Here is a 17,032-nt window from a genome sequence, read left to right on the forward strand (position 1 = left end):
GAAGTTGATAGTTTGACTGATGAGGAAGAAGGTTCAGCTAACAGTGAACTCAAGAAAATGCTGTACTTGGATCTCTTGAGATTCAAAGTTTGGTTCTGAGTTTGCTTTCTCCACAGGAGAGGTAAATCCATGTCAAAGGAACTTCACAATCTCCATTGCACAATGGAAAGAGAGGTCCAATTGGCAGTTGTTGCTGTCAGTAACAAGGGAACTCCAACAGGGTCATGTAACATTCGTCCACAAAACTCTCCTTGCAATTACTCAACCCTCCATAACAATAAGGGTAAAATCTGGTATGAACCATATTTGAAGACACCGAGAACATCCTGTAATAGAAAAACCTTAGACTGTAATGCTATCAAATTCTTCTAGAATCCAACCTGGATATCTCCAAATGGATAGTCATTCAAGATGTAAGACTAAAGTTTGAGTACATCATGTAATTACTTTCCACAGCAAGCAAAAAAAAAAAAATGTTCAAAGTTGGGTTGTAATGCAAAACCACATAGACATTGTAGCAAGTCCTAGTGCAGTGTAGATTAATGTCTTGGGCTAAAAGAAATAAATGAGAAACAGAAAAGATATTTTTTTTCAAAACATTTGAATACTTTGTGTACTTTCTGATTAAAAAGAAGTTCAAAAACTGAAATTGTAATAATTCTACGTACTAAATATGACAATTACATGTATATCACTGAGCATCCTTTCTCAACGATGGTATTCTTGAAAATTTTTGCTACAAGAAATATCTTTTCATTTTGTTATGTTCTTGTAAGTAGTTTCAGGTGAAAAGGAAACACATGAATAAGAAGAACATAATTTAGGCATTAATGGATTTTAATATAATACAAAATTTACTAGTTTGTATTTAACATAGTCCCTTATTTTGCAATTGGATGATCATAGGTATAGTTATTCCCTTTCTTCTTTATATATTTTTAATATACTTGGGGAATTTTACTGGTGGCCCATTCTGTCTCAAGTCAGGCAGGATGTCCATTGACACCATGAAATTTCCCCCAAGAATCAATCTGTGTGATAGGGTATACAGACATATATTATAGCTGAAATATGTTTCCCTCTGTATGATATAACAAAGTTACAGGCATTTTGGAAATAATATGACAACATGCTTTTCTTCAAAATTATACCACAAAGGAATGAAAAGAAATCAAGATTTGTAGCTATCGTCTGCATCTTCTTCGCTTTTCTACTTTTGCTGCACCATTGTCCTATATGGAGTATAACAGTTCCTGCTAACTTCATCTGTCGATAAGAGTTTGAACCAAAACGTGTTTGCAGAGATTGAACCAAACCACCAATGCTTGTGACATATTCTTCACTTGTCTTAAATACATTTCTGTTGTGCCTTGTCTCATAATCTGCACACTTAACTCTTTTGCTACTATACTCCATTGATGCAACGCCAATTGACATAAAACCATAAATCACTCCAGAACTGCTCTACCACATTTCACAACCTACACAGCAAGATGGCAGATATTAAGCATTCCTAAGTTATTTGTGCAAGTTGAGTCATGTCTGGACAGGCACCGACCTGTTGCAGGTGTTGTTGCCAGCTGTCATCTTCATGAGTAACCAAAATCTGTCTGAGGTTCTCATTGCAAAGTGTGTGTATGAGAGAGAGAGATAGATAGAGAGAGAGAGAGAGAGAGAGAGAGAGAGAGAGAGAGAGAGAGAGAAAGAGAGAGAGAGAGAGAGTATAATATGCGTGAACATCTTGGATTCATGGATGCTCAGCTGGAATTTTCTATTGGTCTCATTGAAATTTCAATTGGATTGAATTGGTTTCAATTGGAAAGAAATGGATTCTATCGGATGCCTAATCTAGGTATCGGATTGTATTGGTTTCAATCGGAATCTCAACTGAAACCAATTGAAAAATCAAGACAACTTCCAATTGGTAAATTGTATCCAATTGTAAGATTGTATATACAGTATGTAACATTGTTATTCGTACACATAGAATTTCCGAGCAAAAAATGTCATATCTACTAGTAAATATAATCATTTCCATGTGTACCTGGAAATTAATGTTAATGTGTTCAAAGTGTATAAACAGAGCATATAATTTGTGTGAAAAGAGGAAAACACGCTGTTTCATGCAACATTGTTATTCGTACAGGCAAGAGTTTCAATCTTCCTCGCATACAGCGCCAGTTCGTGCAGTTTGCAACTTCGTAACAAGTTTGAACATGCAGGCGAGATCCCCGTAAAGCGGAATGCTGGCGTAGGTATTGTTGTAGGCCTATCGTCTATCTATCAGCGTGTTCGAAATGGGCAAGGTGAAGGAACTTAGTTCCGATCTGAAGGATGTTATTATAAATTTGGCCCTTAGAGGTTATTCGTTAAGAAAAATTGGACAAACAGTCAATAAATCACACTCCACAGTTAAATACATAGTAAACAAATTTAGAGAGGAAGGTTCAACACAAATGTGCTGAGAAAACCAAAAGAGAGACGGTTGAATAAACGTGATGAACGCTTAATTTTGAAAAGAGTGCGAGAAAACCCCCGACTAAGTGTTCCTCAGTTACGACCGTTAGTTGAAAATGTTGCTGGCAAGATGATGTCCGATCAAACTGTCCGATGTGCCATGTGGAAACATCGTAATTATGGTAGAATACCACAAAAGAGGCCGTATGTAAATAAGGTGAATCGCAGGAATAGACTTTCATTCGTGAAAGAGCACATCCGCAAGGACCAGGAATTTTGGGATAGTGTCATATGGTCAGACGAGTCCAAGATTAATATATGCGGGTCAGATGGGATAAATAGGGTCTGGAGAAAATCAAATAAAGACAGTGATCACATTAACACAGTTCCAACAGTTAAACACGGTGGTGGGTCATTAATGATTTGGGGCTGTATGTCATCCAAAGGTGTTGGTACCATCCAGTTTATTGATGGTATCATGGATGCATATGTCTATTTGGACATATTGAAGAACAATGTAAGGCAGAGTGCCAAAAAAATGGACATGCCGCCTATCTACAGATTTCAATAAGACAATGACAGTAAGCATAAGGCTCGTGTTAACATGAATTGGCTAATATGGAATGTGCCCAAACTACTACAAACACCAGCTCAAAGTCCAGACTTAAATCCCATTGAGCATTTATGGGCAATTTTGAAGAGGCGAGTCCATAAAGCAGGCGTCAAGTCCAAACAAGAGTTGAAAACTGTTGTGCAAACCGAGTGGAATAAAATAAGCTCTGAAACATGTTGGAAACTGGTTAATTCTATGAAGAACACGTGTCAAGCAGTAATTAAAGACAAAGGATATGCATCAAAGTATTAGAACTGTCAGTCAATTTGCTCTGAATATACTTTTTTCTTTTATATTATTAAGTGTACGAATAGAAAAGTTGTACAAATAATGGCATGTTTCTCTTTCAGTTTCATTTAATTTATTATTGCCATTGGTTATACAGAATTTGAGTAAGATTTTATGTTCCTAATGATATTAGTTATTGAATTGTAAAGAAACAATTTCAAAAGAATGTATTTCCTTTCAGATATTAAAGTATTTTGTTTAAAAATCCGTGTGTACGAATAAGAATGTTACATACTGTATTTAGAATCAATATGTTATACATTCATTTATTGTCTCAAAGCATAGGTAGTTTAATTCTTGACACCACATTTCCTGTGATTTAGAAGTTTATTGGAAAAACAGCACACTTGAACTGAATTTCTTCTGAATTCTAATGCATTCTACTGAAGTCAGATTTATCTTAATAAATAGATAAGAAGAACTCTTTCTTAAGTACCAACTCAACCTTAAAGCAGCTAGTAGTTGAAATAAATGTACATATTACTTCTTGTTTTTTGCAATATGAAATTCTCATGGTTATTCTTATGTGTATGTAATGCAATTGGAAAAAATGAGCAATCTTTTGATCAAATAAGTCAATCTACAAAGTGTTTTGTTTGTCTATCACTTTTTCAAGTGTTGTGGGTCAGATTCTTTGTTTAACCTAATTTGGTGTTGTTTTCACATGTATAAAGGAAGAACAACACATCAATTTATGATTGAAGCAGCATGTCTTTCGATTTTCTATAAGTGTATTAAACACAATGAAGCTACAAAGTTAAAATCGTGTTCATATATTTGAAAAAAAAATTGTATGTGAAAGTTCTTGTAAGTTACAAATTCCACATGCTTTACCAGAGATTTATTTTAGTTTTTTATATGATTTCTCCATTGCATTTGGAGTTGTATAGATAAGAATTTTTCACAAGCAATATATTGAAAACAATAAAATATTTTCCAATAGAAACCAATTCTTTACAATTGATCAAATTGGCCGATCAATTCCGATTAACCAATCGGTTCCGATAGGGTGTCTAAAATCTCATATTGCCTATTGGAACCAAATGGGAAATTTTTCAGCTGGGTGTGTATTGCTTGTTCCATTTGTTACAGTCTGTATATTTCACTATCAGATAGCCCATGGTAAAAAAGTAAAGTGCTCCCATGTACTTAGCACCACGCCATGAAGGCGTATAGGGGGTGTGGGGGTAATGCCCCACACTCTCTTGATCCGGTCATGAGGGGGGTGATGTGATCAGCATCACACCCCTGACTGCCTTTACATAGGGGTGGTGCCAGAATTTTTCGACCAGGTGGGCTGAAGCTGTTAAATTAGGGTGGGCAGTGCAAACGTAAGGCATTAGGTGGGTTTGACTAACACGTATCCCCCCTCCTCTCTCTCTCTCTCTCTCTCTCTCTCTCTCCAGATTTCCCACTTACCTTGTGTAGAAAGTGATTTGGACACAAGGAATTCATCAAACCTAATCATAGTATCCTTTTTACAGATCATTTGGGCTGTGACCTTTTCAAACACACTCAAATGTCAACCTCCCCCCTGAATAGCACACCCTGGAAAATGTGTTCTTGTAGGCAAATTACTCTCTGGCGCCTGTAACCGCAGTTACCTCTTGGTGTATTGTGTCTCCTTGCGTGTTTGTGTTCGACCCTTCATGACGTTCATCTAATTACCATTCAACCTCACCGTCACCATTGGCCAAAACTAGCAGATAATCGACTTCAAATATAACAATGAGTCAAATCAGTTTTGATTAGTTTCCATAAATAGAGTATCAATAGTTTGTAGCACTTTGAAAGTTGAGGTAGTGATTTGAACTCCATAATGCTTCATCTTTTAGCAAAACAGATAACTCAGTGAACAATGACGTGGTTTTATCTAAATCTCAAATATTTTTGTCCATACGAGAAAGAAGTAGTTTAAATCTCAGGCCAACCATGGGTGTCCGGAAGGAGGGGGTGCAAGGGGGCATGCCCCCCTGGAAAATGGGACTTACCATAAACTTATACATTGCACACATATATTTCATTTCATTCAGAGTAATTTATGTTAATTATTGGAAGGGTCCTGCAGGAACATGATAGCTTCAATTTTAATAAGTGTTTTTTTTCTAGGGGGCAGCACTATTATTGGGGGGAATATGTCCCATTTGTCTCCCCTTGGAAAAAATTACCATGCTTGCTCCTTCCTGGAAAAATTGCTGCAGACGACCATGGGCCAATCATAATAATAGTGTAATTTACCTCTTCAATGCACGCATCTTATGCTATGATAAAATATGGTTGATGGAATTCTATCTGTATATCGTCTCTCCGATTGCATAACGCTCTCGTCTTATAATTAAGGGGTCCTGTGTTCAAACCCCAGTGGAAGCCAATGCACACTTGTTAGGACTACAGCTTAAAATCAAGATCTAGTGACAATTAGCCTATTTGAGCTTGTGGACCTGTATAGAAAATAAAAAAAACAACAAACAAAATTACGCCTGGATTAATATTCTGATTATTTTTTTTTTTCATTAATTTGGCTGCCTTATTATAGATCTCTGACACCCTCTAGTCAAGATTCCTTTCCACCCATTCCTTCATCATTTTTGATATTCATGCAAGTTAATCATAAGAACTGCAGATCTGATAGCGGAAATTTACATCTTGGAAGAGAACTTGCAAATAGCGCTAGCCACTAATAATATCAGTTCAGTAATTCTATAGATTATTTCCAAACCTACACAACTGTTGCATTAAAATTTGGTCACCTCAGTATGGTAGTGATTGTGATTACTCATTATTAATTGGAACAAATTAAAAATTGTAATTTTAGAAACATTGCATTATTTGAAGATGACGGTTATGCAGGGTGGTATTTGTAGGGGGTGGGGGTTTTCCCCTCTCTAGGTACTTGTGTCTCCCTCTGCATGATAAATTTGATCCATGGGGGGAAATGTTATATGGCATAAAGTCATTATCTCATGCTGTCCCTAGACAGTCAGTAGAACTTCCCCCCACTGGAGATTTCTTAAATACCACACTGCAGTTATGTAAAAAAAAAACTGATAGAATAAAGAAAGTGACACATCATATTACGCACGGAGTGGTTATCGAAGTATGTTATAATGCCAGGGGTCCTTGGTTCGAATCCCAGTCTGAGCTTGGGTGTTTATGTGAGTGTCCCTTCATCACTTAATCATCATCATTCATACTCATTATTGCGATTAAGGCAAAGATGATGTTTTTTTTATTTGTTTATTGCTTATTACTTTGATGATACCCAGGCCAAGATTTATGTGGAGCTCCGGTGCTGACAACATCAAGAACTCACTCCCATCTATGCACAATTTCAGTTAGTCTATAACCTTTAGCCCAAGTCATGACAGATGGATATTTTTTCTTCAATATATAGCTGATTTCAAAGCTAATTAACTCTTGTCCATATACCTACCCCATAATTGTGAATATCCCATAAAACTTACTAAGCCTGTTGTAAAAAGTAAAGTAAAGTGTTCCCCTGTGCTTAGCACCATGCCATGAAGGCGTATAGGGGATGTGGGGGTAACGCCCCACACTTTCTTGATCTGGTCGTCAGTGGAGGTGATGTGATCAGCATCACGCCCCTGACCGCCTTTACCCCCCAGGGTTTCCCCCAGGTACCCATGTTATTCAACGCTGGGTGGGCGCCGGGGCCGCTTCCATCGTTAGAAAAGTTCCCGGATTTGAACCGGCCGGGGATCGAACCCGGGACCTATAGCATGGTAGTCAGACGCGTTACCGACTGAGCCACCGTGGCCACCTAAGCCTGTTGATTGCTTCTAATCATAGCAGTGTTCATTAGATTACATCTTAAAAAAGAGTTCTGATAGTGCCTTTACCTTTCGAATGACAAAATTAAGGAACTAAAAAGAAAATCTTAAATTAATTTTATTTAACAAGATATTTGATCTAATCTTCCTAAACTTACTTATTAAACAAAAGTTTCGCCAAATGTCAACAAAGCTTGTTATGGAATTAAACTTGTGAACTTTCAAGTATCTACAATATTTACAAGTAAAATATGCATGGAGTGAGGACCAGCCTATACTTACAGAACTATTTACATTTCCATAATTGTATATATTTAATTAATTTGATTGGATGGGCAATCAGGTAGGCACAGGAATTTTTTGGGTGGGTGCTTGCCCACCCATGCCCACCCCTGTTGCCATCCCTCCCCTACACCTTCGTGGCATGGTGAATAACACAAGGGAGCACTTTAATTCTTTTTTTTTTACATTATAAAAGAACAACAAACATATTGCCCACTTTGATTCCACAGTTCTTATGGGTAATGATGTGTGATTTTTTTCTACATATTTTTTTTAAAAATTGAATTTTTTCAGATATCTCTATTTTAATCTCAATAATGTAACCAAGTTATTGTTAAAAGAACAATAATTGCAATGATCATGGAAATACACTAACCTTTGTCAAATTCTAGAGTATTTTCAGTGCAAGATAATTTTTCGTTATTTCTGGGAAATTTTTGGAAATCAAAAAATTACAAAATTTCACCTTTCTTTTTAATTGTTTCCAGTTTTTCACATCAATCCTAAAATTCATTTTTTGTTATACACATGAAGTAGTATTGTGGCTTTTCAAATAAAATAGACTACAAATCTTTATCTTGTTTCATTTCTTCATGGCATAATTTCATTTCCAAAACATACACTTCTCCTCACTTCTTTGCAGGATTGTAACTACTTTTTTATCTCATAATACAAGAGGAAAACATCAGTTTTTGAGCTACGTCTGTACACTCGTATCAAATAGATTATTTCAGTAAAATCTGGATGGTCATGGTAGAATTGAACCTCACCTGCTTGATTTAAAAATGGAATGCTTCTGCATTTTTTAAAACTTGGTCTTGAATTTTTTTTATATTTATTTTTTCAAGTTGAGTGGAAGTTGGAAAAGAGACAGATGCCATATCAGAGATATGAACTACTCAAAGCTGATAGAGACTGGCTTTGATAATATAACTCTAGAGCCAGAGAAAAATATCAGTCTACAACCTTGTATTAATTTTGAATACAGCCCTAGAACTTCTAAGCTCTCTGTGATTTCACAGGTAAATATATTTCAACTTTACTGCCATAGCCCTTGTTTGTATGTTTTGCATGCTTGCTAATATTAGGTAGATGTATCCAATGATGGCTCATTAATATGGACTACTGTGCTATAGCACAAATTAATGTTTGACAGAAATACTTATTTCCAGGTTAAAACAAGGTAAATTAAAATGAAAAGTTCAATCAATTATCAGTAGACAGGGATTTGTGGAGACAGTTCTATTTGGGGAATATAATGAGTTTTCATGGGGAGGTGTAAAGTAAATTTAGTAACATAATTAAGCCTTGTTTCCATATAAAATACACTAATGTTGCTGACCAAAGGCAGTTTATTAAGAATTAAAAACACACCCTGCTGGAAATTTCTACTGTTTTCATTTAGACAAATTCTACTGTTTTCAAATGTCTTCTACTGTGTACTGTGAAATGTACTGAAATCCTATTGTAGATCTACTGTACTGCTACTGTACTGTGCAGTAGGGCTACTGCACTGAAAAGTTAATGTGAATAATAATGCATAATACTTGCAACAATATATTATAAAATCATTTATTGACTCCAAGAATAGACAAATTAATTCTTGACATATTTTCAGTGATTTTGAAGTGAATTGGAAAAACAGTACACGAACTGGATTCCTACTGTTTTTCTAATGAATACTACTGAAGGGTGATATATCTTAATGTATAACTTATTACAATTCTCTCTTAAGAAATAACTCAACCATAAAGCAGCTAGCAATTAATTTGAATACATTTACCATATCAGTTGATTTTTTATCAGCATGGAATTTCCATGGTTATTATTATATCTGTGTAATGCAATTGCAGAAAGGATCCATTTTTTGATCAACATAGTCACAGTGTTTGCTTGTTTGGATTTTTCAAGCATTGAGGGTCTTCATTTAAACTAATTTTTTGCTGTTTTCATGTGAATATAGGAATTACAATATGTCAACTTATGTATAAGTATGTTTTTCAGTTTTCTACAAATGCGTTAACCACAATGAAGCTACACACTTCAAAACGTGTTCACTTTATTTGATTTCTTTGTTGCGTGAATGCATTCCGAAGTAGGAAGTTCCACATGCTTTATCGCACAATTATTTTAGTTGTTTATACGATTTTTCCATTGTATTTTTAGTTGTATAGATAAGAAAATGTTCATTACTGACAAGAGTACTGTTTTCATAGAGCAATATACTGAACACAATAAAATATGTTAGTTGTACAATTATATTACTGAAAAAGTTAAGAGTACAGTTCAACTACTTAAGATAGAGGAAACAGTTGGACTACCAAAAACACTAGAAAACATTAGCAGCAGGCACATATCCAGAGGGGGGCTCAGGGGGCTCGAGCCCCCTCTGAAATTTTTCGGTTTACACTAGATAAAATGAGGTTTTTGGCTTGTGTATGTGAAATAAAATATTGTGATTATAATTTGAGGAGAAATATAATTATCGAGGAAAGGCGGAGAATGTTCTAGTACCCTGAGGGATAACCCTGTTATTGATGATATTGTATGTAAACTGTTCTTGCTCTTTCGGTCTTGTCACAACGAACGTGAGCATTATTTAAAGATTTGTCAGCATTTGGAAGTTGCACAACAAAACACTGTTGAAGGTAGTGCCATGAGTCGGGCGATTCGTTGCATTACTCATTCTCTGAAAAGCTCGAGAGGGAACGTTCTTGATTAGGAGGTGGTGTCGAACTACTGGCAGTATTAACAAAACATTTTATGTGCGGAACATTCCAGAATATAATATGGATATAAATACGTGGATTCAGTTTCACGGTTGGTCTGTACAACAGAATCATTCAATAAGACTTCAGGAGTAAGTGTGACAGTCGATTAGTGATCAGTCAGTGCCCATTGACAGTCTATAAGATGTAGAGATTCGGGGGGTGGGGGGAGGACTAGTGACACATTTTCCTGGGAAGTGCTGAAGTCTACTACTAGTACCAGTTCGGGCCCAAAGCTGAAGACATTGCCGACAGTGGAGCCTCAGTGTAGTGCTAGTTTTGGGTCATGAGTCGAAGAGATCAAAGGTCTGTAAAGTGAATATTTCAGCAGTAATGGGCATTGGAGCATAATTTTTTTCTTTTTTTAAAAAAAGGAATAAGCTGCACAGATCGACTGAAAATCTAAGTTTTGAGTGATGATTTATTAGTGACCGGATCCAGTTTCGTGTATGCAGTCCGAGAGTTTCGTGGATTAAAAAGCACTTTTATGTCAACTGTTTTGGAAACACACTCAAACACTAACTACCACAAAGGGGCAGCCATGAAGGCCGAAAATTTTATGAATGTCGAGAAGAGAAAGCAAGAAGAAATTGCATATGTGGAAATTTTAGCGGAAAAAGCAAGCTCGACCATGACCCCAAAACCAGGGTCTCTGGCATATACCGTGCCATTCTTTGTTCTACCAAGTGAGCTACCGAGTGACCCTTGGCTGCGCTTGATCTTTTGCTGTCGCTGTAGAGCAATGTAACAGTATGCCTGGTGAAGCCTGCATTTTCAGCTAAAATTCCTGCATAGCACATCTCTTGTGTATGCCTAACCGTAAGATGTTGCCTGTTAATTTTTTTTAACATATTTTGAAATAAAAATTTTGGGTGTGTCAGCAATAAGGCTATTTTGCACCCGTCACATTATACGGGGTCCAGCCCCTTATCGTTACACATAACAACTCTAACGTTGCATAACTAAATTCATAAAATATTCTGACTTTCGTTAAAAGCTGAGGCTGTAAAGGAGCACTCAGCACAAATAAGGACAAAACACAGGACAACACAAACAAAATTATACTGACCTTGGGGCCAGTTGCCAGAGGCTCGTTAGTTTGCAGTCCAGGGTGTACTACGTGGAAGTGAGGTTGACTATTGGGTGCACTACATGGAAGGAGCACCCCTTACACCCCACCTGTTTAATTAACAAGCACAGAAAAAGGAGATAGAACAAAACTAAGGGACATTCCCACCGGTTGAAGATATATTTTTCTTCCATGGTCAACACGAGCTGCTGTTTCAAGGTGACAATGAGATTGACCTACTGAGGGAAGTTTTACACCGAAGCTACAAGCCGCTACGGTGTGAAAAGTTTCTGTTGAATGGGTCATTGCAAACGACGTGTGTGTGCCTTCGGTCTGAATTCTTCCTAAATCTTGAAGATCCAAGTCACCAGGATGGAAAATTAGGATTTTTGTTAAGGTTACGTTTCGAATGCAAGCGACAACACCATAAAGGATCATATCCAAACCTGGCAGAACACATTCGAATGGATTGTCCATTGCATAACAGCTTCGTGAAACGGACACCCATGCACATACTGAGATCGTTTTGGCACAAACACAACGTTCGTACATTGCAACAGAGGAGTCGAGTGATAAAAAATGTCCCGATATCATGTTCTGAAAAAATAAGAAAAACAGTAGCTTAAACAGTGGCAGATTTAGGAGACAGTTGCTCCCCATTTTTGGCCCCGCAGTATGGCTTTTTAATGCTAACCTTTGTCTACCAAGAGAAAGTAAACTTTTGTTGCCCCCCCCCTCCCGTTTTGGAACTGGATCGCCACCATCGACCTTAAACCTTGCGAGGTTATATCTATACCTCTTTAAAAAAATTGTTTAGCCCCCCCGAAAGGAATTTCTGGATACGTGCCTGATTAGCAGTACAGTTCATCTACTGATAACAGTAGAAACAGTTGGGCTACTAAAAACAGTAGAAAACATTAGCAGTACAGTTCATCTACTAAAAACAGTATATGTTTCAAACACCCATTGATCTGCTAAGAACAGTAGACAGAATTTTCAGTAGCGACTTTACATGTAACGTTTCCACCCTCTATCAGGGTCTTCCTCAGAAGAAGAACTAAACTAAAATGATGAAATACACATAGCAGGGTGTCTATACACACAAAACACATCATGTTTACAGTCCTTATCTTGGACGATTTCTCTAAAGGAATGTACATGAGACAGGTGATTGACAGGTCAAGATTAGCAAGAGTCTGGAACTACCTGTTTATCATCCCCCTCCCCTTGCCTTTTTGGATGTGCATGGATTCCTCCTCCCCTGGTCTTCTTCTCTTATCTTTCTTCCTTGTTCATTCTTCTTCTTTCCTCCTTCCTTTTCATCGTCCTTTCAACTTTCTCTAACACTCTCTTCCATTCCTTGTTTATCTTATGTCCTCGATCCCAGTTTATTATGTTTCTCCTTTCTTCTCTATTTCTTTGGCCTCCTTCCATTTTCTCACTAGTTCTCTCTTCTCTTTCCCTATCCACCTAGCTAAATCCCATTCTACTTCATGTCCCATTTCTCTAGTGTGCTTAAAATGTAATTTTTTTAGATTTTGGAATATCATAGCAATTTTTCAAAAGTAGAGGAAAATTTTAAAAAGCTGCCCTGGTGTCAGCGAAAGGTCCAGTCGAGCCTTAAAATATATTTGTATAATTGAAAAATCACATATTCTAACTATAGTGGATGTTCAAAATATATTAGGAGCAAATTTACTATGCTGTTAGATGTATGTTAAATTAGAGGGCAACTTTTTATTTATTTTCTTTTTGTCATGGAACAAAAGTTGTTTTTTTCTCATCAGTATTACTAAAATAACAAAAACTAAGGAATCTCTTGTGACACACACACACACACACATGCACACACAATAGTGAAAAAAATTATTTATTTGTTGACCTAGTCACACAATCACAGAAAGGCGAAGGATAAAGTGCATTGTGGAGTAGCCTGATACAATTGCTTTAAGAATAAGCATATGTTACATATTGAGACGATCCCACCAGCTTGTGGATATTGATAATTGAGTGATGGTGAGATGGTGAGATGGGTGTTGACAGAGAAGTGGGGAATTCGGAGGTATGTGCTATGATTTGGACAGAAAAAACAATGAAACATTAGTGGGTGATTGTTGAGACTTGTGGATATTTTTGTGCATGCATGGCTGACTCATAGAACGGCTCTAATCTACTTCTAATAGATGGGAGTAGTTGATGAAAGACTTGAACTCAAGAGCAGTGGTGTTGTTGCTATTGGTGTGTACAGCAATGGCTAGGGACATTGAATTTTCATGATAGAAAAAGCATGAAAAGTGCAAAATCAAAATCTATGTAAGTTTTAGGATCCTGAAAATACCAGCATCTCCAGTAATGAAGTATGCATGAATGCTTTGCGAAGTAACAAGAAATGCCTGTTTTGCTTTCCACCCCTCCAATCTACATCATTGTTATTTAGATCAAACTGGCTGGAGCCCAGATCACTATAAGGAAAAAGTAGTACTGTCCAAAAATGTAGGACTTTCAGTCAAAATATTGGACAAAAATCATCACAGTAAATAATGCACATTATTAGAACACATTAGCAATAATGTAAAATTGACACATTTTTCATTTTAACCCAGGAGAACACACATTTCGTGAGGAGGCACGCGCAGTCGAAATGACTGTGCTCAAATATTTTGGCCTGTTGGGTTTATTTCATCATATTTTAAAATTAGTTTTCTTCTATTTATTTGTTCCATTCTTTCTTTTATACATATATATTATTTTTAATACAATATATGTAAAACTGGTATGAGTTTTCAAAAGTTTAATACACTTTTTAAAGAAAATGTTTTGTTCTTTATTTTTTTAAGAATATAATAGGCAAAAGAAATACGATTTTACCAAAGCTTAATAGGTAATTTTACTTGTTCATTTTCTCTATTGTAAAAATATAATATAATATAAGTTTAATGCAATGGTTTTAGAGAGATCAAAATTATACTAAAAGGTATATATTCTACATTTATTACTCCAGTTTTTTCATTTTTTTCTTAAATTTATTTATTTCATCTCTTTACTCCACATCCTCTTCGTTGCAATCAAAATTTCCATTTTCACATTCCACACATTAAAAGACTATGTGTTCTCGGTATGTGTAACACTATGTGTTCTTTTTTTATTAACATTCTTCATTGCCAAAAATGTGTCATCTCACTCTTTCAAATTGTCTTCCAAGTTCTTTATCATGTTGTTCCTCCTTTTTGAAACCCATGAATTCTAACATCTTCTTCCGGGTCCATAATTATGGGCAAAAAATCCAATAAAGGTGTATTGTTAAATCTATAATATGAGAAAGTGTGTATGGTCAAAAGCACCAGAGATAAAACTGAACTGTGCCCTTTAAATGGTAGAAGGCTTCTGTTTAAATTATTGGCTAGCCATCACGTTCCCCACATGTCCAGCATGGATAAGGTGGGGGGAAGGAGCAAAACCAACACAAATGGGAAAAAATGCAAGCAAAGAAAGAAATTTGCGGTCAAATCCCCACCATGCATGTCCTCCCAGGTTAAAAAGAATGTTTTTTTAATGATTTCTTAAATACAAAATTTCTAAACTTTTAATCAATACTAAACAATACACTTCTTACTATTACACATTCTATCTCTCAGAGGAGCCAATTTATCTAAAAATTTCAAATTACTTGTGAAACTCTGAAAATGTACTGAACCAGTACCAAAACTTTTACAGACCGTATGAGAAATATATTCCCCTTATCAGTCCACTGTGATGAAATTAATGAAAATACTCTCAACATTTGCATTATGATCTGGATTCACAAACAAATATTCTGCATTTAACATAACCTGAAATAATATGAAGTGGCTCCAGAAGTTTCATTTTGGATGGTTTTTAGTTCAAAAACTTTGTAAGGTATATATACCCCTTGCTTTACGATCAAAATATTGAATAAGAATGGGAAACAACTTGTAGGATCCTTGATTAATTCCATTAGTTTAAACCACAAAGCAAGAAATTCCGCTCAGGGATTGAAAAATGAAAACAGAATGTGGCCCCAAAACTTTGGTGATTAATAGCTCAGTCTTTGTTCGAGGCCAACATACTATTTCTTTTGTAATTTCTGAATCAAAGTAAATTTGAAGTTCAATAAAAAAAATAAGTTTGGGAGTGCAGTCCATAGACTTTTTACTTGCACGATGTTTCACTGTAAATTTGTCCAAATTGTCCAAACTCCTCCAAGATGCCTGACATAACATCAATATGTAGGATATGTCTGGGAAGAAGAGGATGGTTGGTAAACTACCCAACCTATGCAGAACAAATCTTCATTGGATATCCACAATGTCCAGATCAGATCGATTGATTACATGTCAAATTTTGGATATGCCATTCTTGATATTCATTGGACATACACAGATTCACAGAAAGATAGCATCTCAAATCCTGACTGTCCTCTTTCAAGTATTGCCAAAGGCTCAGGCTAAAAATTTCCTTATGATTGACAGAATAGCTTTTCTGACCTTTAAATTTCCTGAGTTGTTGGATAACGTGATTTAATCCACCTTGACAAGAGTTCAAACCTAGGATTCTGAATTTGTAGCACATTACACTCAACAGTCCCCCACAGTGATCAGCATGGTATGTAGATTTAACCTACATCGGTGCCATAAAACACCTGTTTGTATTGTGCATAGAGACTACTGTTAAGTACAGGATGAGTTATGAGTGACATAAGGTCAATATGTATTTTTTTCTGCCTATGGTCATATCTGTATTTTTCCCTGATAATGGCACTGGGATGGAGTAAAATGCTTGAGATGACTTTATACCACCTCATAACAATATAGTAGCCATATTTGTAATATAAATATTTGCAGTAGATTGACAAATGTAAATCTGTTCATCTAGTAAGTACACTTTCATGCTTTGTAAGACCATTAAATTATTAGTTGACATGACATCTGATTACTGTTGTTAATTACTCTTAGTTTTTTACTAAAGATAATGAAACTTTTTCCATGCACTGCCTTTATTATTTGTGACACAGATTCCCATGATGTTGGAATAAAAGGATCATTCCATACCATTTTGTCCAAGTCTTGTCACTTCACCATACATAAAATATGAATAATTTAACCACTCATTTCTACATCCTAAACATCTGAAAGTTTTCTTAATGTCCTTATCATGCTAAATCAGTATCCACATTAGGTCCATTTCTTGTCCAGAATATATGTTTCTTTTTCATATACAGGGGTTTCCCTGATGGTGCAGTGGTAGTGTCTTCACCTTGTAATCAAGGGGTCCCGGGTTTGATACCCGATGGAGGCACATAGTAGTTCAGATCTCACTTTAAGCTGTAGGTCCAGTCCCGATTAGCCTTACTGTGCATAAAGTAAACTTAAAACACCAACTCAATCAATCAGTTTTATCTACAGCATATCTAACTCAAATTAACTTGTCCAGGTGAGATCTTCTTCACACGTAAAACATATCATTGATCATCATTGATAGCCGATGCACATCAAAAAGTAAACCCTACAAAGTTGTCAATTACAGATCCAAATAGGAATCCAATGGATATCTTCCAGACTGCACATGATATCCAAAAAGCATTCAGTGGTTGTCCACTGAATATTTGTGGATATCCAGAAATTCCACATGAATATCAAAAAGACAACTAATGCTTTGAACATTTTCTCTCTAACAGTTATAAAGATATTTGGAAAGTTCAAGACTTTTGACTCACCCTGTATCTACATGTAATACTTAATTTAAA

General features: G+C 36.0%; 1 protein-coding gene across 1 annotated transcript in view; it reads left to right on the plus strand.

The window, feature by feature from the left end:
- The window catches only part of LOC146000120 (organic cation transporter-like protein), an 83,824-nt gene that overhangs the window by 15,165 nt on the left and 51,627 nt on the right, over window positions 1-17,032 (plus strand). Inside the window, exon 3 of the mRNA XM_083137468.1 lies at window positions 8,280-8,453. Coding sequence (XP_082993594.1) covers window positions 8,280-8,453 — 174 coding nt within the window. The remainder of the gene's footprint in view (window positions 1-8,279; window positions 8,454-17,032) is intronic.

The sequence above is a fragment of the Lepisma saccharinum genome, chromosome 16 (genome assembly GCF_977018435.1).
Source record: "Lepisma saccharinum chromosome 16, izLepSacc3.1, whole genome shotgun sequence".
In the NCBI taxonomy this organism is placed as follows: domain Eukaryota; kingdom Metazoa; phylum Arthropoda; class Insecta; order Zygentoma; family Lepismatidae; genus Lepisma; species Lepisma saccharinum.